The sequence below is a fragment of the Oryza brachyantha genome, chromosome 3 (assembly GCF_000231095.2).
Source record: "Oryza brachyantha chromosome 3, ObraRS2, whole genome shotgun sequence".
Classification (NCBI taxonomy): Eukaryota; Viridiplantae; Streptophyta; class Magnoliopsida; order Poales; family Poaceae; genus Oryza; species Oryza brachyantha.
The window spans coordinates 27751370-27772459 of NC_023165.2; the positions used below are offsets into that span (position 1 = coordinate 27751370).

A 21090-nucleotide genomic window follows, 5' to 3' on the forward strand; every position below is an offset into this window, starting at 1 on the left:
TGAAGAGAGGTGTCGCAGTCAAGTTCAGTCAGTCAGATTTGAGATGATGCACTCGCAGACCAAAACAAGAGCCTGCAGGAGAGGAGCCTGCCGGTGCTCACATCACATGCCAAGCAGCTCCCGGCTCCCGCATCACTGGAGCAACCAACGGTAAAAACGATATGGGATGTGCCGGTGCCGGTGCCGGAGACGACGGCTTCGCCGGCGAGCGGTGGACATGAGCGGCGACGGAGGCAGGCAGCAGATCCTGCGGCCCTGCGGAAGTCGCCTATGTGGGCCTTTTGGTGGGCCTAACGGCCTGCCGAAAACTGTGCGGCACGTCGGCACTGATCTCTGCCTGCGTCCTCCATACTGCCCTCGTCACAAGGGACGCAGACTCGGTGAATTGCTCCGTGATATTCTCGGTGGCATTGAGTCACTGACGTGTGAGACCCACAATGCTTAGATTCATATGGGTCCCACACATCAGTGGCTTAAAGTCATCAAGAATATCACGGGGTAATATCACTAAATCCGGGTCCCATCACACGGCGCTGCGCTGGTGAATCTTTATGCTACCAGTATAATACCCCAGTCGCTACCAGTAGTAGCGGGCCTACCGGCCCATTTCGCGGACGGCCTAGTGGGATGCTAAAAAAACGCGAGGCCCAGCAACACCATCGTGGCATTTACTCGTGGGCCAAAACTCACAACATATGATGCGGAAGCGAGGCAGGCCGCGCTTTGCCGTCTTGGGCCTCCCTATTACGGGCTTACGGCCCACGAACACTATCTCAGCCCTCTCTCTTCATAACGCAGTTGAGCATCAAGACAGATTACTTTAACGAAACAACGGTAACAGATGCAACAAAAGAAGCAGAATTAACCTGAACTACATAACATCACATTCCAAGTTTCCAACGGAGCAAGCATATGACATGGGGGAGAAGGTCAAATTACTCTGCGAATTTGATATATATTTCAGGAGGGGCAGTGTCACCATGAATTCAGGATCGTGCCCAGCCATGGCCTGCACACGGCGTTCTCTTCAACATCACCTAGGATTACAATATTTGGGAATCAGTCAATCAGCAACCAGTTTGAATGGACAGCTGGCCTCCTTCCTCCCAAGTTGGTGTTACTGTTACAACAAATTGAGGCACCAAAATGCACCAAACCCAACTTCCCATCTTCTTTCTCAGCCATGAAGATGGTTGACTGTGCATGCCCTTCCATCTTCATCTGTCTTTGTAGTTTTCAACTGCTTTCACTTCAGTGCTGACCTAACAGGTGCCATTAACTCCTTAGGCATGGAAGCTCACTAGGGTCAGGAATGATCTAATATACTGTTTCGGTTGACAGGCTTAGCTCTAGATGACAATTTGTTCAAAAGAACGAATGAACAAAAGAAAACGATGGAGATACAGGGTATATAAGGGGGCAGAAGAGTAGGTGATCCTCCTCACTAAATTAGCCGCTCAGATCTCTTTTCTAGTTAATGAATGAACCAGCATTGTACCTAACTGTCTCCAGCAAAAGTCAAAAAAAATGGATCTCCACTCCACATTTCTATTCTGAATCACTCTCATTGCAAAGAGCCTTCAATCCTCTAGCCCTCTGCATATATTTTTTTTTGCCTTGAATTAACAACCAGCAAACTAAAATTTGAACTAGGAAGGAGCTGAAAGCAAAATAACAACAAAGCAAGGTTACCTTTCTGGAGCACTTCTTCTCTCTAACTTCATACCTCTCATGCGACAAATCAGACAGCCATGCTCCTGGGCTCACCATCTACAACATACCCAGCAATTACACAGAAGACGTGCAGGTTAAAATATGAACATGGCCACATCAAAAAGAGAAAAACTTTGCAGTTATATTTGTGAAAGAAGGTATTACAAGCAAGCACTTCTGCATCAACTTTGGCCTCTTCTTGGGCCTCTGTGGGAGCTTGCAGCCCTTCATTGCCATGAAGTCCTCTTCTTTCTCCTTGTTAGACAATGAAATGAAGAACCTTGGTAGCGCAGTGGTGCCCTTTTCTTCCATTCCACCACCAAAATCAAACCCATTTCCTTCGAACGGAAACGGTGAACCCCTAGTGGAGTAATAGCGATCCTTCTCCGGTGAGAGCGACATGGAATGCCTATTATCGCTCACTAGTGGCTCAGTTTTCCTGCTTAATTAGTTGATGCATCATGTTAGAAACCTAGCCTATATTTCCATAATTCCATTCGATGCAAACGGGATCATCGCATACTGAGGTTACCTTCGGTTTAGCGTGCTTGGGCGTCGCGGTGAACGAAATGGTGCAACGTCGCCTCCGAGCGGGCGATTCACCCGTGGTATGGTGCGCCTAAGAACTTCGGTCCTCGCAGGTGATGGTGAACCGTCGTCCCTCGTCTTGACGCAGCGGAGTCGTTTCCGGCTGCCCCATTGCAGGAAAAGGTTTGGTTCACTGGGAGACCTTGATGGCCTTGAGTCCTTCACCTCCGGATCCATCTGTCTCCACAGCTCCTTATGCCTGAAGCAGAAAAGACTAAAAATTGTCAGATACAAAGTCATAGAACGGGGATCAGAACATGAACTTATGAAGAGCAGTTAGCAGCAGCTAGTCCAAATGGATATTTACAAGTATCTTTTCATCATAATCACAAAAAAAAATATCCTCTCAAGCTAGTACTAGAAGGATAGTTGGAACTTTGGGATAATCGATCTAGCAAAGAAAGGCAAAGCAGCTCCTGGTTCAGTCTGAAGAAAGGCAGGATTTTTCATGGAAACAGGGCCATAGGGCTCAGCTGAATCCCCAGATGTCTCGGAAAATTTTATCATGCACAAAGTAATCCGCCACAGAAATGAATGGACTGGTTTGGGAGAAGGAAAGATTCGGAGAAGTTACAGTTCATCACCAACAGCACCCAGCACCAAGTAAAAAAGTCCAAGTCCGGATGGATCTACACGCTAGGCCGGCTCGGCGGCGGCGGCGGTGGATACGAGACAAGAATACCTTCCAGTGGAGGACTAGAGACGGGGAGGGATCGATGAGCCAAACGGGGAAGCCCAAACGACGCAGCCGCCGAGTTGGGGAAGAACAGGGAGGAGGAAGGAAGAAGGCAACCCCAGGCAACAAATTTCTACATCTCGCTAAAAAAGGCAGCACCAAAAAGTACATCTTTAGAGCAAATCCACAAGAGTTCTCTCCAAAGATCCAGGCTCAGAAGCTTAAAAACCTCATCTGAAATTCCGAGTAGAGAAGACAACCAAAAACGCCTGAAAATCCCGGACGGTTGGGGGGAAAAGGCTGCAGAATACCAGAAGAGGGGGGAGGAAAAGCTTACAGATTTGCAAGAAATCTCCTGGAAATCGAAGGGGGAGCACTGGAGGTGGTAGGTTTGAGTGTTCTTGTGGGGATTAGGCCGCCTGTATCCGGTTGCTTCTGGCTCCGGCTCCTGACGAGAACCAACCAGGCGAGGCTGGGGCGACCACTGCACTCTCCTCGACTCTTGTATACGGATGGCCCTGCTTTGCCTTGGGACGACATGGGCCGTTGGATTAGAGCCGGACGGTGAAGATGTGTGGGAGGGTTTTCTCCCTTTTTTTCCCATTCCCTTGGCGCCTAATGTATGTTAACGTGTTAATTATTTTTACATAATCGATCGATCTTAATTAATTTGTTGTTGCGAGTTAAATTAAAATTAATAAATTTTCTAGCTTTTAGGTAGACTACATTACACATCTTTAGGCTTCAGCCCCTGTTTAGTTCCCAAAAATTTTCACCCAAAAACATTACATCGAATCTTTAGACACCTAAATAGAGGATTAAACATAGATAAACTGAAAAACTAATTGCACGATCATGTGAGAAATCGTGAGACGAATCTTTTGAGCCTAATTAGTACATAATTAGTCATAAGTGCTACAGTAACCTACATGCGCTAATGACGGATTAATTAGGCTCAAAAGATTCGTCTCGCAGTTTCCATGACAGCCGTAAAATTCGTTTTTTCATTCTTGTTCGAAAACCCCTTTCGACATCCAGTCAAACTTCTGATGTGACATGCAAAAAATTTCATTTCACCAACTAAACACCCCCTAAGGTCTGAAAATGAAATTCAAACACCTTTGCTCATCACTATCCCAATCCAATATAATCTATACTACTATATAAATACATTGCTAGTACCATCAACTCATTTTTCTTATCTATACTCTATTTTTATAAGAAAGAATAATAGCGTATTCTTTTTTTCATAATGGTGGATTTCATATATTATCCGTTTCCACTAACTCAACTTATTATAAGAAAAAAGAACCGTGAGATTAATAAACTCATATGTCAATAAATATGACACATAAAAAAATAATGTTAATAACATGCTATGATATTTTTAAAAATTAAATCTCGTTAGAACCCACGAGCAATTTGCTAGTAAAATATAAAAAAGAAAAAGGAAAAAAAAAGAAAAAGGAACAGTGATTCTGTTTGGATTTTCGTCCGTCCGCGCTGGGCCGTTGGCCCGCGTCGCTAGGCTTCGCCCGAGTGGGCCGCTTTCCGCGCCAGCACGCGCTCTCGCCGCTGGATTTTCGTCCATCCGCACTGGGCCGTCGGCCTGCGTCGCATCTCTCTCCGCTTCCCCCGCCTCGAACCCCTCCCCTCCCTCCGCCTCTCGCCGGCTCCGGCCGCCGCGGGGGGAAGCATGAGTCGCGATCCCACTCCTTGCCTAGGTCTCCGTCTTCTCGGTTCCCCATCCAGCTCCACCTCGCCCGCGGCCGCGGGAGATGGATGGCTCATTGACGTGGCAGGGGAGACGGGGCCTCCAGCGGGTGGAATTCGAAATTTCCGAGGGTGGTGACGATGATGAGCTCGTCGGCCTCGAGGAGGGAGGGAGGTGGCGAGGAGCTCCGAGGTGGGGCACACCGGTGGCGGCGAGCCCCCGAGGCCCTCCGCGGCGGCGATGGCGCGGAGCGGGGAGGGAGCTCCCGAGGGGCTCGGCGGCGGCGGTGCGGCACGAGGGTTGGATGCTGCGGTACGGGCGGCGGAAGATCGGGAGGTCGTTCGTCCGCACGCGCTACTTCGTCCTCGACAACAAGCTGTTTGCCTACTACAAGAGGCAGCCCAAGGAGAACGTGGTATACGCATCCCGCTGCTTATGTTCTTTGATTCTGCTGCCGTAGTCGTGATGCGATCCATTTGCCGCAGTCTCGCAGAAAGTCCATGCTGCTTCTTTTTTTTTTTTGTTTGCAAGAGCTTTTCATGTGCTTTTCGCTGGATTTTCCTCCAATTGGTTGGAGTGGAGGATTCATTGCAGTTTGCAGCATGATGCGATTCATAAGCTTTATTAGGACCTTTCTGCCGTTACTTTGGATTTTCGTGTGGTCTGACCGAGATGCGTTGTACATAGAAGCGCCTCCCTTATTTTATTGGTATGGTTGTTGCAAACCGATGCCAATTGTTTAACTGTCAAGCTGAGTTGAAACTATTCACCATCTGGATCATTGAATGCTTCTAATTTGAGGCTAGGAAGTGCTAATTAGTGGCATTGAGTACTTGGTAAGTGATTGAGTTTACTCTCTTTAGCTATGAATCATTTATTTCAGTGTTTGATGTAAATTTACTGCTTCTGTAGATGCAAAGCATTTCGCTGGGAGTAAGATTGTCTGAATGAGTCATAGATTCCGTTTCTTGTAAAAAGTTTCTTATAACCGCATTTCTTTTGATAGTAGGCCTTATTCAGAGGATTCTAGCCTAATAAATTGCCATACTGGTACACTGAGTTTAGACTGCAATATTCTGCTACAGGAGCATTGTGGCTGTTGTATTTGATTATTCAGAATTTGTGGATGAGCAGGTGCCAGTGAAGGCGCTTCAAATAGATGGAAATTGCAGAGTGGAAGATAGAGGTCTTAAAACATACCATGGGCAAGTAAGTTTTCTCTTCTCATGTTTAATTCATCTAGCATCATAGCATAAAGCATAAAATACATGTTCTGTTTTTAGTTGAGGGCACCTGGCGTACCATTTAATTTCTTTATGGAAAAATTTCTTAATATCTTTTTATAGAATAAATTCACTATCTTTTATATTAAGAAAAAACCTAACTTTTGAGGGGTTCTGCTGTACTCTTGACCTGTTGTTTTGATGTTCATTCCATTAATACTATCATTTACTTTATATCTATAGTAATTTTCCTATTTTGCAGATGGTCTATGTTCTGTGCATATACAACAAGAAAGAAAAAGAGGATCAAATCACGGTTCGTTACAATGCTAACTTTCATGTCCAGAATACATTCCACTATTAACCATTTACTTTTGAATGCACTTGCTTGTACTTTGTCTGCAATATATAGCTCTTACCACTGAATGTTTTGGAAAAGCAAGTATGTAGGCTGTCTGTTAACTCTTTTCTTGTACTTTATTTGTTGGTAATATATTTCTGTTGACCCAAAAGAGGGAGTGAGGCACTTTTTGTATCATAGTTAGAAGAGATTTGCTTCGGTCTAACAAAAAGTATCTCAAGGTACCGGTACCTAACGGTGCTAAATCGTTTTTCACCATTGGATCTAGCTGAGCAGGATGGGTATTGTTAAATCCAATGATAAGAAAAAATTTAGTACCGTGAGGTACTGGTACCTTGAGGTACTTTTTGTTGCACTGAAATAAATCTCTAGTTAGAAAGAACGCTACGCCTGCCAATTTCACTAGCATTATTTTAGCTTTTGAATTCCCTTGGCCTGCTTGATAATTGATTAGTGTTATGCAATTTATTTGCTCAACTTTAATTGACAGTAACACTACATATTTTCATATTTTATCATTCTCTAATCGTGACAGTGGGCAAGTGATTTCATATTTTATCGAGCTGTTTATTAGTCCTTCTGGTTAAAGTAATTGGAAGATGAAGATGATAATTACACATGCATGTGTGTTTATGTCACTTCTATCATTCAAATTCATGTTTACTTGAAAATAGAAATTTATGATTTTATATATTTTATATACCAGATCAACATGTTAAGAAGCAATATATACATTAATCAGTCAATCCAATAAAACATCTTTCCAAAGAAAAAAGTGGTCACTTTTTAAAATTGTAATTAAATCGATATTTCTAATTGAATAAAATTATCATTAAATCGATATTACTAATATTTTCAACATTCACTACACATGTTTGGATAGGGATGAAGTTTCTAAAATTTAGTTTTTCTTTTTTTTTTTCAACATTGTATTGAAGTCAACACTGGATTCATAAAAAAATAATAATACCGTTTCCGCATATTTTCATTTATACATTTGGAATTATCCCTTTTCCGTGTAAAAAAAAATCAAGCTCAAATACAAAATCACAAATAAACATTGTGGACAGCTATAATCTTAAAACGAGTATTTTTATAATTTTTCAAATTTTGTTTAAGTCCATTGCAACGCACGTGTATTTTGCTACTCCAATAAAAAAATCAGAACATGTACAGCAATAGCAATGTGCTTGATTTGATTAAAATTTGTGCATATATAGATCACAATGATGATTAGATGAAAGAGGAAGAAGAAAATGATGAGAGAGAGATATATAAAGAAACGATATCTCTATTGTACCTGCAGTCCCCACTGTTCCATTTCCCTGAAAACTATGTGTGCGCGCATCACATCTCAAACAAAGTTGCAAAAAGAAAAGAAAGATATGTGGCGGGTACCAACTGGAGGAATCGATTTGGGTTAACAAACAAGCATACATGCATGCATACAAGCATGTTTGCAAATTGCAATTGCTTGCTTCCACAAAAAGAAAGAGATCTCCAAACAAGTATGAGAGATAGCTAGCTCTCATACCAGCAGAGCCCACTCACTCATGGCACAGGGCACTGCACTGACCTAACCATCGAACAGCTAGCCTCATGATCAAGACTTGGATTCATGGCCAGCTTTTGAGTTTGCTTTACTCAAGGACCAAAGGAGATCAGCCAAAAAAAAAATTTAAAAACAAGAAGCCTTCAGATCAACCAGAAATCTACTACAAGATGAAATACTAGCTATAGCTCAGCTACAGCCTACAGCTACACCAAATTCAGACAGAGAATGTACAGGGGCAAAATGGTCAGCTCTGAAGTGAGCAATGGCACTATAAATCCTCCTCACTGGCATAACATTGGTGGAAGCAATCAAGCAAAGTGAGTGGCAGCACTATTCTTTTCGTCTTCTCTGCTCTTAGCATCTCTTCTCTCCTCTGTTCTTCAAGCTTTCACACGATCCATATATATACCAGTGGGTGAGCTAGGAAGGAGAGGGAGGTAGTACAGTGCAGCAATGGCCATGACCATGAAGAGTGTGCTGCTGCTGCTGCTCGGGTTCGCAATGGCGGCAACCTCGTCGGCGGCGGTCTACAAGGTCGGTGACACCTCCGGCTGGACCATCCTTGGCAATGTCAACTACACTGACTGGGTTGTCAAGAAGAACATCCGTATTGGTGACACCATAGGCAAGCTCTCTGTTCTCTCATTACTCTTTAACTTAAAAAAAATGCACTGCTCTAACTTTCAGTTCTGTTATATCCAGCTAGCTGAATTTATACATGCAATCTCTGTTTCTTAATGAACTAAATGCATGAACCTTTATTTGCTTGCATGTGTAGAATGTTTGGTCGTGTAAAGTTTCGGTGGCAGATTCAATAGTTTCTAGCTAGTTTAGAATGTGTGTTTCAGTGAATTTCTTTTCGTTGGTAAAAAGTATGAGCAAGCCTGCATTGTCGAGAAAAATAATGAAATTAAATTATTAGTAATATGTTAAGCAGTAATCATCCGTTCTTTCCTTCACCTAGCAGCCTGGATAGCTTACTGCTGTAAAGAGATGGATTGTTAATGAACTGTCACCTTCCCCTGTGTACTTTACAACCCATCTTACCTCTTTGTCTTGCGTTAAGATGAAGAGTCCTACTTTAACCACACCATGGACAGCGAAATTTCGGTTAAAAAAAGGCCCAATTTATCTCCACTTTCTTTTATTTCACTATCTCACACTGTAATCCAGTACTAAGGGGTGGTTTAGGGGGTGGTTTAGATGAGGCTAAACTTTTTAGCCCCATGTTACATCGGATGTTTAGACACTAATTTAAAGTATTAAAAATAGACTAATAAAAAAACTAATTTTATAAATGAGTGCTAATCCGCTAGACGAATTTTTTAAGCCTAATTAATCCATAATTAAAGCATATTTACTGTAGCATTACATAGGCTAATTATGGATTAATTAGGCTAATTAGATTCGTCTCGCAAATTAGTCCAAGATTATGCATGGGTTTTATTTATAAACTACGTTTACTATTTATAATAAGTGTCTAAACATTCGATGGGACAAGAGACTAAAAGTAAATCTCTTGTCCCAACCACCACCTAAATACCTGCAAGTTTTATCTGGTTTTGAAGGCGTTTCACTGATACTGTGCCATTCTGCTTCCTTTGCATAGAACTAGCATGATCAATAAATTTTGCCAATGGACCATTGTAACTGTTATTCAGAAAGCCGGCCAAAGGACTCAGAAATGCTAGGGTTGGTGAGCACAATTACTAGGCCATGGCATATGCGGCTGCCCCATTCATTGTGCTCACTTGACATTGGCTGATTGATCTAGCACATCCTGAACTTTCGTGTACCTGAATCTCCTGTACATGATCCAGTAATGCTGGCTGAAAAATTACAGTCTTTGTTGGTGTAGTTATTTCAGTTGTTACAGGAAATTTGATCCTAAACTCTAAGAGTAGTATACTATATGAAATGACGAGTAGCTGAATCTACGTATCATGCATCTGATGGTATATATATTATCGTCAACTCCTGATTAGTTGTAAAGGCAAGCACTTTTGACACTTTTGTCCTATGAGTAGTATAGAAGCATCTATGCGTGCTTTGTTCACAACTTGGTCTGGTGTAAAAAGCATTGCTTTGTATGCTTCATCCTTTAACTGGTATCAAAAGATATATCTTATGTTGCACGTTTTTTGTTTCGTTCCTCGCACTTTTCTTCCTACCACCTTCGCGTGATCAATTTGGTGCCATGAAGATTTCAAAAACAATATTACCCTTATTTCATATTATAGGATGTTATAGTCCTCAATACATTTATTTGGATGTTAATAAATTTAGATATATATATATATATAATATATATTAATTGATTTATGAATGAATCCAATGCTACCATATTTTATAATATGAAACAGATATATCATCTTATTAAAAATAAAAAAATGATAAAATTTGTAAATCTTCTGTGATAAATATTTGGCGTTAAAGAAAAAAATTAGGTCTTTTAACATTCCGCCATCAATACTATGTTATACCAAGTTTATATGCTGCGTTCAAATCTCATGATAGGTTTTTTTTATTTTTGCGGAAACGCTTCCTAAGCTTCTAAATAGTGTATTTTGTAAAAAAAATATATAATGATAATTTTTATGGTCATTGAGAAAATACCTAAATGCACCGAGATTTTTAGAGTAAAACACTAAAATGTTATATCTCCCAGGATGTTCTCACATAGTATAGTTGCCCTTATTTAGAAGTCTCTTATCACAAGAAAAAAATCAACTTTATACTAGTTGTTAATTAATGTGTTATACTTTTAATCAGTTATCACCAAAATAAAAAATAAGATAATCATTCGATCTCATATCTCAAACAGGAGCATAATAGTATGACAATACTTTTGGAGGAAATGCGGATGAACATGCCACCAAATCAAGCTGTGTTTTTTCTATGTTTTTGGCAGAGTTCAAGTACCCGCAGGGAATCCACAACGTGCTGGAGGTGAAGAAGGCGGACTACGACAGCTGCACCAACTCGTCGCCGATCGCCACCCACACCTCCGGCGACGACAAGATCACCATCAAGAGCGCCGGCCACCGCTTCTTCATCTGCGGCATCCCGGGCCACTGCGCCGCCGGCCAGAAGCTCAACATCCGCGTGCTCAAGCAGCGCTCCTCTGACGCCCCTTCCGCCGCGCCCGCTGCCTCCCCGCCGCGCCCCTCCTCGTCCTCCGCCTCCTCCCCCGCCGGCGGCAGCGACCCCGCCTCGACGCCGTCCTCCTCCGCGGCGTCCACGGACAGCTCGTCCTCCTCCGCCGCTCCCTCGCCCAACGCCAACGCCGCCGCCGGCGCCGTCAGGGCGGCCTTCGCCGCCACGGCGTTGCCGCTGCTCGCCGCCACGGCGTTGCCGCTGCTCGCCGCCACGGCGTTGCTGCTACAGTAGAATCAATCCGATGGTCGTCTCGTCGTCGTCGTGTGCATGCCATGATCGATGCATCTATCTCCGGTTGATATGATTACTTCGCCAGCCATGATCGATTCATCGATCCATCTCCTCCATATCGATTCTTTCGCCATAATGTGTGTGTGTTAATTTTTGGTTTCTTGGTTTCAGATATATTGTATCATGTGGATTATGTTCAGAGACTGCACTGTTTCACAGTGAGTTTGGTGTTTTTGCTTGTATTTGACTTCGATGTAACCATGCACATTTTGTACTCAAACTAGTAGCCTTTTAAATCGTTTTACTGCTACTTTGGTAAAGCACTATTATCGATCCAATCACTTCACCTGTTGCATACTGAATCTATTTTAAAAGCTAGCCACAAATTTGATCCTTTTCTGAGCGGAAGAGAGGAGTGTCTGGGCTTAGCGAATCCTTTGTTCCACCCCGACTCCCCGAGTAGTATAGTAGTCGTTGAAATCTAGTCCAGAAACCGGCCCACAATCTTCTATTGAGCTTGCTCTACACCAAGGGCTTTCTAGTGGTAGTGAGGCCAGACCCAATGTTTAGTTCACAACCCTTTAGGTCTTAAATATTTTCAGTTTAAAAATCTATAAAACCTTAGGTTAATCCTTTTTACTCAGCACTTAAATTTTGTAAGACAATAGCTTAAACCCATTACCAACCCTATTCACACCTGGCTTCATTGTCCTAAGGATAAAAATAACAGAATTCTAAGAAAATCATCTCGGTAATACAGCCTACTACTGTACAATTGTCTCAGGAAGAGTACATTCCTAGCTAGCCTTTTACTCTAACCATATTTTATTAAAATTTATCTATATTTCATCCTCAATTTCTTTATGCTTCTAACTGGTATTGCCCACTTAACAGGGGCATGAACATCATTTTATTTCGTTACTTTCTAAATTTAAATTTAGAGTTAATTTTAGGGTTCTTATCATGTTTTTATTTCCCCTGCTTTATATATATATATATAATTATTTTTAATCGTTAATAAGCGGTTTCATTTATGCTTTTAAAAATAAAAGGATGAGGTGAAAAGTCAATGTGGGATAATCATTTAAACTAGTTTTATCCTTCGTATCTCTTTATACTCCACTAGATCATCCATATATGACATCCTCTATATCTCTTTGGAGGATGGAGAGAGATTATCCAAATATAAAAGGTTCTCTCTCCTAATATGTATGACATCGATATAATGACCGTTCTATTGGAACTTAATAATATTTATCCTCTATTTTCAGAATAGAGAATGAGATCCTCTAATATACCACCGTTACTAAATGACATTCAATTGTCAAAGTCCAACATATTTGTCCCCCACTATCTCTAACCCTAATGATTTTGTCTCTCAATTTTCTCAAAACTCCAATGTACTCTGTACGTGCCAAAAATATTTTATTTATAGCTTCCGTCACATATATCGTACAATACAACAAAGACTGAATTGTTCTTTAGTTTTTCAAACCCCAGTGCATTTGGCTCTTGCTTTTTCAAATCTTAATATATTTATCTCCTACTTTACCAAAATCTAAAATAATAATTACTTAAAAGTAAAGTTTTTTAGGACAACGAAGATGAATAGAAAAGTTGTGTTATTTTTTTAAACAGGGAGGGACACTAGGTCCATTTCACAATGAAAGTCTTTAGTATTGAGTAAATTTATAATAGCACTAATAAGTCTAAACATTTATAAATAATATGTATATCATGTACGAAATTGAGGAAGCAGTAACGAAGTATTTGTCTTTGGGGAGTAATTTTTTGGGTTAAAATATCACACCGTTTCATCAGACTCGTAGGAGCTACTACCGCTGCTGCATGCACATCGTCGCCGTCCATCCCCTCATCGACGGCCCGCCGCCGCCGCCTCCGCCGCCGCAGCGCGGGAGGACTGCGGCGAGCGTTGGGTTGGGTTGGGTGGCGCAAGTTAATCCAGGCGGGGGGCCCACACGGCGTCAGCCGAGTGGTGCGGCCATGCGCGTGCATTCGGCAGCAGCCCGCGTGCTGGTGCAGGGCTCAATGGAGATAAAGAGAGAGAGAGAGAGACGACACGACGACGACGACGACACCCACGCCCTCCTGCCACGCGTGGGCGACGTGTGGTCGTGGAGGCGGCGGCGGCGGCCGGCCGGCGACCACCGCACACTGTTCCTGCGTCCTTTTGCCATCTTCCCGATGACACACACGCCCTGGGCCCTGTCCCTGGCCTGCTGCAGGCAGGCTGCAGCTTTATCATCCTGCGGCCCATGTCGCTCCCTAGACCAAGACCAGCTGCACCAGCACGGACGAGAGCATCCAAAGCTTGCTCTGTACGTAGATTCTACTCGTATACTTATACTGTACGTATATCTCAGCTAGGTGGTAGTTGTACGGGCTTGTTTGGTTTTTTTTCCGTATGTTTAAATATTAATTAGAAGTATTAATATACTATTAATAAAACACACCCTATACTCTAGACTATTTTGCGAGATGAAACTATTAAGCCTAATTAGTTCACGATTAGCGAATGTGATGCTACAGTAAACATTTAGTAATTGTGGATTAATTAGGCTTAAAAAATTTGTCTAATGAAGTAGTTTTTATTTATATAATTAATTTTGTTATCTATCTATATTCAATACTCGTAATTAACATCAAAACATCCGATGTAACCTTAAAAAAAATCCTACATCTAAACGGCCACCGCTTAGACTGGTAGTACAGTGTGACAAATGTGGCCATGTGATCTGTCTCTTCGGTTCTTCCCGTACTCATCCTCTCTTTGCTCCTCCTCCTCCTCCTCCTCGCAGTGAAAAAGAAACAGAAAAAGTGAAAATGGAGAAATTCTTTTGTGACGCAATGCAAGTACATTACTACCTCCTCCGCTCCGAAATAAAATCATATTTCAGTTTTTTAATATAATATTTTAACTCTTTATCTTATTTAAAATTATTTTACGATTAATATTTTTATTCTTACTAGATGATAAAACATAAATAATATTTTATACGTGACTAATTTTTTAAGTTTTTATATAAATTTTTCAAATAAGATGAATGTTCAAACGTTGGACATAGGAAAATAAAAAATAACATTACTATGAGATAGAGGTAGTAGTAGATTCTTAACTAACTATAAACCTAGATTGATGAGAGACAAACCAGTTCACATGGTCATTAACGAAAGCATGATCCCTGCAGCCACATCAGGTCTAGCAAAATAAAATCACTAGCTATGTTACTGTGTTAACTCTCTACCGGATGCAGTGCATCAGTATATATGCTTGGCTTGACTGTTTCAGTGATTTATTCGAGTGAATCTATCATGCACAAAAACAGAATCGATCTAGCACACGTCGCAGAAGAGATAACTTTGAGTAATAATACATGTCCTCTGCAAATCTGTAGCTGCCGGCCCACAACATTGCGCGGGAACTACACAGGAAAAGCGCGGGAAGAACCATTACTGCGGGCTCCTACATTCATTCGCTTCAGCTGGGACAGCCAAATATAATATTGTGGCATTCTTTATCTGCTCTTGCAAATTATTTTCTGCTCGTACTACTTGAAAAAATTCACAAACTACCCCTTCTTAGAGTGTTTCTTTTTAAGTTTTCAGTACACCATTACTCCTCGAGATTTCTTGGTTCAAGCATAAGTAGAAGTTCATGTCGTGAAGGGTCCAAAATATTTCACGACTAAAATTACAATATCGATTTAAACAAGTCATAAATTTAACATTCCCAAAATTCAGTTATGACCAATACGAGTACCAGACTGACAAACTTGGCTCAAATTTGTAATTCCGACATTATGGAGGTTCTCTATGAAATTTCCCACTCCTTTTGGCAATAATAAAGGGGAAAAAAAAGAAGAAGAAGAACAAGGCTGCTTCCTTGGCTCTCAGCGAGAAGAAGCAAAAGAGAAAGCGAAACAGAGCTGAACTGAGTGGAGAGTGAGCTTACCAATGGAGCTTCCTCGGGGCGCCCTGCTGCTGGTGCTGCTCGCCGTCGCCGTCTCCGCCTCCTCCACCGCTGCCACACTCGCCGTCAAGGCTCCGGTTCCAGCTCCTGCCCCTGCCCATGCACCTCCTCAACCCAAAGACCCTGAAGGTATCACTCCCTGCTATCTTTCTCATCCTCCCATTTTTCTTGGTTCTTTTTGTTCATTTTGTTGCAAATGGTGTAAGAAGAACGATGATGTTGTTACAGTTTGTTGCTCCATTTTTTGCTAGGTTTTTCCAAGCATATGACATCAATACTCTTTCTGGTACAGAGTTTTTTGTGTGTTTTGTGCATCACCTCTTTTCACTTTTTTTTGATCCAGGGTTTGTGCCTTTTTTGTTGCTAGATTTCTCCCCCCAAAATGATATGGTTCTGATGTAATGTGGCTGTGAACATTTTGGTAGTTTTCATCTCAAAATTTTTAGCTGTTGAATGGTAAAGAAAGCGACAAAGCAAAGAAGTGATTTTTTGATGTTCTTTGATGGCGATCCAGGCCTCCTCATCAATGGCAACTTCGAGACGGCGCCGAGGAAGGTGAACAAGACCATCATCGTCGGCCGCCACTCGCTGCCGGGGTGGACGCTGAGCGGCCACGTCGAGTACGTCTCCGGCGGGCCGCAGCCGGGCGGCATGTTCTTCGCGGTGCCGCACGGCGTGCACGCGCTCCGCCTGGGGAGCCACGCGTCGGCGTCGCAGAACGTGTCCGTGCGCCCCGGCGCGCTCTACGCCTTCACCTTCGCCGCCACGCGCACCTGCGCCCAGGACGAGGCGCTGCGCGTCGCCGTCGTGCCGTCGCTCTCCGCGCCGGCCGACGTCGCCGTCCGCACGCTCTACAGCGCCGACACCGCCGACACCTGGGCGTGGGGCTTCCGCGCCTCCTCCGCCGTCGCGCAGGTCACCTTCTCCAACCCCGGCGTCCAGGAGGACGCCTCGTGCGGACCCCTGCTCGACGCCGTCGCCATCAAGGAGCTCCCGACGCCATACCCAACCAAAGGTAGGAGAGATCGCATCGTTCTCTGAATGATGACGCTGCTGATAATCTGACGAACAATGCGTTGCTCGCGATGTGTATTCAGACAACCTGATCAAGAACGACGGCTTCGAGATCGGGCCGCAGGTGTTCAAGAACTCGACGGTGGGCGTCCTCCTCCCGCCGAAGCAGAAGGACACGACGTCGCCGCTCCCGGGCTGGATCATCGAGTCGCTCAAGGCGGTCCGCTTCATCGACGCGGCCCACTTCTCCGTCCCGGCGGGGCAGTACGCCGTGGAGCTGGTGGCCGGCCGGGAGAGCGCCATCGCGCAGGTGATACGCACGGTGGCGAACCGCGCGTACAACCTGTCGTTCGTCGTCGGCGACGCCAAGAACGGCTGCCACGGGTCGATGCTGGTGGAGGCGTTCGCCGGGAACGTGACGCAGAAGGTGCCGTTCGAGTCCACCGGCAAGGGCGGGTTCAAGCCGGCGAGCTTCAGGTTCGTCGCCGTCGGCGTCCGCACCAGGGTCACCTTCTACAGCTCCTACTACCACACCAAGGCGACGGACGGCGTGTCGCTGTGCGGCCCGGTGCTGGACCAGGTCAAGATCCAGCCATTGAAGGCGTGATCGATATCCTCCTCCTCGGATTCGGATACTGCTGGTGAGGTGTATGAACACCATCGTGTGTATGAACTCTGTGCTGGTGATTTGGGTTGGACATTGTGGATGCTGCTGCTGCTGCTGCTGCTGCTGCTCATCTCGTGTGCAACTATGCACGAGGAGCGAACTGTCGTGTGATCTAGCTACACTTTGTGTGTGGTTTGTGACCTGGTTATTGCTGTAATGTCGTTATCGATCGTTGATAATGTGCTCAACCGGATCGGCCATTGCTGCTGGTGTCACTGGTGTTCTCCGGCGTGTGAAGCATGGGCTCCGGCATCTCGGCGAACGGAGAAGCCATGATTTCGAGGACACAAACACAAGTGTCGGTCGACACTTCATGGAAAGATCAGGCTACCACGCTAGTGTGACAGGCGTGCAGGGGAAAAGTGAACGTGGTGACCATCGATAGTGACGAACCTGATGGCCGTCGTGCGGCCGCCATATCCGGCGTGGGTAGTCTGCCGGCGGTGAGTCAGCGACCGTCCACCGATGACCTCGTTGTTTGGCTATTTTTTAAAAGAAAAACAAAACGTTATATTTGTAATCAAAAAATAACTTATAAATGTTATTTTTTTCTGTATGTGTTTATTTAGCGATCTAAAAGAAGGAAAATAAACTTTAATAAAAAACCTCAAATCAACTATAAATTTAATATTAAAAATTTAAATATTGGCTTGTATACACGAGGAAAAGCCGCAACGAAACGAGATCAGGGCCGCTAAATGTTAAAAATTATTGATCGTGTGATTTTCGAATCATAATTAATTTTGCTATGTTTGTTTCTAACTCGTTTTGCACACATATATAAAATTTAACCTATATGAATTGTTTTTTATTTGTAAATAAGCCATTTGACATTTTCATTTATAAATGTTTAGAAAAGCGAAAAAATGGAAGCCCAGCTCAGTATGCGTCGCCTTCGATGATGCACGTCGGCGGTGTACGTAGGCTGTATTATCTAGTATCAAGCCTTACCAAGGCCTATATCGGTAGCAAAGATACGGGCCTCCGGTTTGGCCCATCAAAATGGGCTTACAGGCATGGAGAGGCCCAATTTAATCAGCCATCTTCGGAGCTTTCTTACCCTTACAACAGCACATGTTTTATCTGAAATAAGTTCATCAGATGTCACTCAACCGAATGTCCAGTCTTTAGGACTGTTAACTCTAAGAACACAAATGTATACTCCTAAACTGGTACAAACTATTTAAAGAACGTCAATCGACTCTATCTTTGCCCACTTTTGCTAACGTGGCGTACGGTAAATCCCACCTGTCAACAGCTCGAGTTTTTTTTTCTTCTTCTTTTCTTCTTTCGGCCCACAAATGAATGTGCTGATACGATTCGACGTAAACGGATCTCATAGGCCTCATTGGGCTTAGATGGACTTGTTCATGGGCCACCGCCAACATCCATGACAATCCTCCTGTCGTCGAGCAAGGCCTAAATGGGCCTCAAAGCAACGCAATGGGCCGAAACGGCCCAGCCCACGTCTTCGGCCGCATCCACACCTCAAAACCCTAGCTGCGCTAACCCTCTCGGCGCCTCGGCTGTATAAATATCCTAACCATCTCGGCATCCCACCCTTCGCGCCGCCGCAGCCTCCAGTCTCCTCGCCTCCTCTCCTCCCCTCACCTCTGAAGCCCTAATCCCCAACCAGCCATGGCGGAGCGCGGTGGCGAGCGTGGCGGCGAGCGCGGCGGGTTCGGCCGTGGCTTCGGGCGCGGCGGTCGCGGCGACCGCGGCGGGCGGCGCGGCGGGCGCCGTGGGCCGCGCCAGGAGGAGGAGAAGTGGGTGCCCGTCACCAAGCTCGGCCGCCTCGTGAAGGAGAGCAAGTTCACCAAGATCGAGGAGATCTACCTCCACTCCCTCCCCGTCAAGGAGCACCAGATCGTGGAGACCCTCGTGCCGGGGCTCAAGGACGAGGTGATGAAGATCACGCCCGTGCAGAAGCAGACCCGCGCCGGGCAGCGCACCCGCTTCAAGGCCTTCGTCGTCGTCGGCGACAACAACGGCCACGTCGGCCTCGGCGTCAAGTGCGCCAAGGAGGTGGCCACCGCCATCCGCGGCGCCATCATCCTGGCCAAGCTCTCCGTCGTCCCCGTCAGGAGGGGCTACTGGGGTAACAAGATCGGGCAGCCGCACACCGTGCCCTGCAAGGTCACCGGCAAGTGTGGCTCCGTCACCGTGCGCATGGTGCCCGCGCCCAGGGGTTCCGGTATTGTCGCCGCCCGTGTGCCCAAGAAGGTGCTCCAGTTCGCCGGCATTGAAGATGTCTTCACCTCGTCACGTGGATCCACCAAGACCCTTGGCAACTTCGTCAAGGTATAAATGTCACTCCTTTTTGTTAATATTCCGTTCTTTTATTGTATTATAATGTATTGAACTATGGCCTTTCTGCTTATTTAGGGCCGTTTGGTAGATTTATGAACACCTCAATTGTTTGTTTGCGTAGTATTGTTAAATTGTGAATGTTTAAGTATGTTACTACTACAAGGTGATTTGTTATAAGATTTTGTGTGGAGTGGTACTGTGCTTAGAGTATATACACATGCATCTGGGTAGATTCATAGTATTCTGTTATGTCTCTTGCCGCAAAGAAGCGGCTTGTGCTCAAAACTATTTGGTTCAAAATAGTTAGCTTATCTGTTACAGGATTACAACCTTCCTGAAATAGAGTTACAGCTTATTTGTTACTTCAGGCTTACAGCCTTTCTGTACTAGATTTATTAATAATGTCTGCTATTAGCTAACTATGCATTTCACTATTTTATTTGATTCTTGATGCTTTGCTCAGATGTTTTACTTGTCTGATCTCCAGTCTTCTGTGCACTGGTCGTTTTCATTTGCTAGAATGGGTAGGAGTGTATCTGATCTGTCCAGCCAATTAATAGTCCAGTTCATACCCAAAGCGTGTTGCCATATCCAATGATAAATTTCTGTGTTAGTGGCAACCTGTTTACATGTCCAAGTCTGCACATTCTTGTCATATGGTTTGGCTTATTCTGTTGGTGACATGAAATATGGTTTCATTCTGTTATACCTCCAATTGATTTTACTGTGGACTTATACAGTATATGGTTTGTGAGGGCTCAAGGCCCTTTGTCTGTGATGGCTTGTGGCCTATTCCTATTTGATTGTATTCTTATTGGTCACAGTTAATTGATAGTTATAACCCAATGTTGTGTTGTGTACAGGCCACCTTTGACTGCCTGATGAAGACTTATGGCTTCCTTACTCCTGACTTCTGGAGGGACACCAAGTTCGTCAAGTCACCATTCCAGGAGTACACCGATCTCTTGGCCAAGCCAACTAAGGCTCTTTTGATTGATGCTCCTGTTGAGAACATAGAGGCTTAGGATGGCAAAGTAAAGAGTCTTGCTAGCTCGGAGTTGTGTGATGCACTTTGTTTTACTATAGTTAAGAACCTATTGTCATCGTCGGATTATGCTGCGTCTGGATGCCTCTATTTTCTGTCAAGTTTTGGATCATGGTACTATGATACTGTTTTTATCAATGAATGCTGCATAACTATTATCTTATCAATCGTTTTTGTCAGTTGACTACTGGTTCTGAAGTTATGTTTTCAGTGGGCTGCTGCTGGCCAGTTTACTGAATACTAAATTTTCCATTTCGTCACAGTTCTCTTACCATGAACTAGACGTTTTGATATCCAGCCATACACTCTTTATATTCTACTCCGTCGTTATACTCCTATGATTTACTGCTGCGTCGTTTTGTTGTGATATTGTTTTCAGCTCGGCTCACCAGTATGAACGCACTGGGAATCTGAGATACTGTTTTGTTGATTTACCTTTTGAAGATTCCTGTTATTCTACCTTGTCGCTTTTGATCGCTTGCTGCATCGTTTGTTGGTAATGAGGCTCACTACCCTGAGTCTTTCTGATGTTGCTGCTGCGACGTGTATGAACAGAAGACTGGTATATAAAATTTTCTTGATGTGCCCCAAACGGCAGTGATGAATAATAATTTACGGATAAATCTTTTATATACTTGTTTTTAAAGATCTGAAAGCCAAAAGACTAAAAAATCAACTTCTAAAGTAAGGTTGAAAATTTAACTTTTGGTTTATAAGTACAAGCCAAAGCTAAATAATGACTGTAAAAACTTCTTACAATCTTTTCTTAAATTTGTGTGAAACTGTGTTTTGTGTTTTTTTACCCTAAATTTATTACGCCCTCGATTTTTGCTTATGTTTATC

At 43.9% G+C, this 21090-nt stretch overlaps 4 protein-coding genes across 5 annotated transcripts; 3 read left to right on the top strand and 1 right to left on the bottom strand.

Moving 5' to 3' along the window:
* Positions 1-850: 850 nt before the first annotated feature.
* On the bottom strand, positions 851-3439 carry LOC102721533. The gene is made up of 5 exons (XM_006650700.3): positions 3315-3439; positions 2246-2500; positions 1879-2152; positions 1693-1770; positions 851-1596 (listed from the first exon to the last, which is right to left on the bottom strand). Exons 2-5 carry the CDS (start codon positions 2476-2478, stop codon positions 1549-1551), a joined length of 633 nt encoding a protein of 210 aa, XP_006650763.1. The 5' UTR covers positions 2479-2500; positions 3315-3439; the 3' UTR covers positions 851-1548.
* Positions 3440-4618: 1179 nt separating this feature from the next.
* On the top strand, positions 4619-11450 carry LOC102705062 (blue copper protein-like). 2 transcript variants are annotated; one of them, XM_040521697.1, is made up of 6 exons: positions 4619-5106; positions 5826-5900; positions 6177-6230; positions 7496-8147; positions 8243-8455; positions 10742-11450. In XM_040521697.1, the coding sequence occupies exons 5-6, from the start codon at positions 8284-8286 to the stop codon at positions 11218-11220; spliced, it is 651 nt and encodes a 216-aa protein (XP_040377631.1). In that variant the 5' UTR covers positions 4619-5106; positions 5826-5900; positions 6177-6230; positions 7496-8147; positions 8243-8283; the 3' UTR covers positions 11221-11450. The 2 variants fall into 2 exon arrangements, with proteins under 2 accessions (XP_040377631.1, XP_040377630.1); XM_040521696.1 differs by lacking the exon at positions 10742-11450 and having other exon boundaries at positions 7582-8280.
* Positions 11451-15118: 3668 nt separating this feature from the next.
* On the top strand, positions 15119-17126 carry LOC102721820. The gene is made up of 3 exons (XM_040521698.1): positions 15119-15340; positions 15726-16226; positions 16309-17126. Exons 1-3 carry the CDS (start codon positions 15196-15198, stop codon positions 16830-16832), a joined length of 1170 nt encoding a protein of 389 aa, XP_040377632.1. The 5' UTR covers positions 15119-15195; the 3' UTR covers positions 16833-17126.
* Positions 17127-18450: 1324 nt separating this feature from the next.
* LOC102722101 (40S ribosomal protein S2-3-like) lies at positions 18451-20414 on the top strand. Its single transcript, XM_040521699.1, has 2 exons — positions 18451-19193; positions 20066-20414. The coding sequence occupies exons 1-2, from the start codon at positions 18531-18533 to the stop codon at positions 20225-20227; spliced, it is 825 nt and encodes a 274-aa protein (XP_040377633.1). The 5' UTR covers positions 18451-18530; the 3' UTR covers positions 20228-20414.
* The last annotated feature ends 676 nt before the right edge of the window (positions 20415-21090 follow it).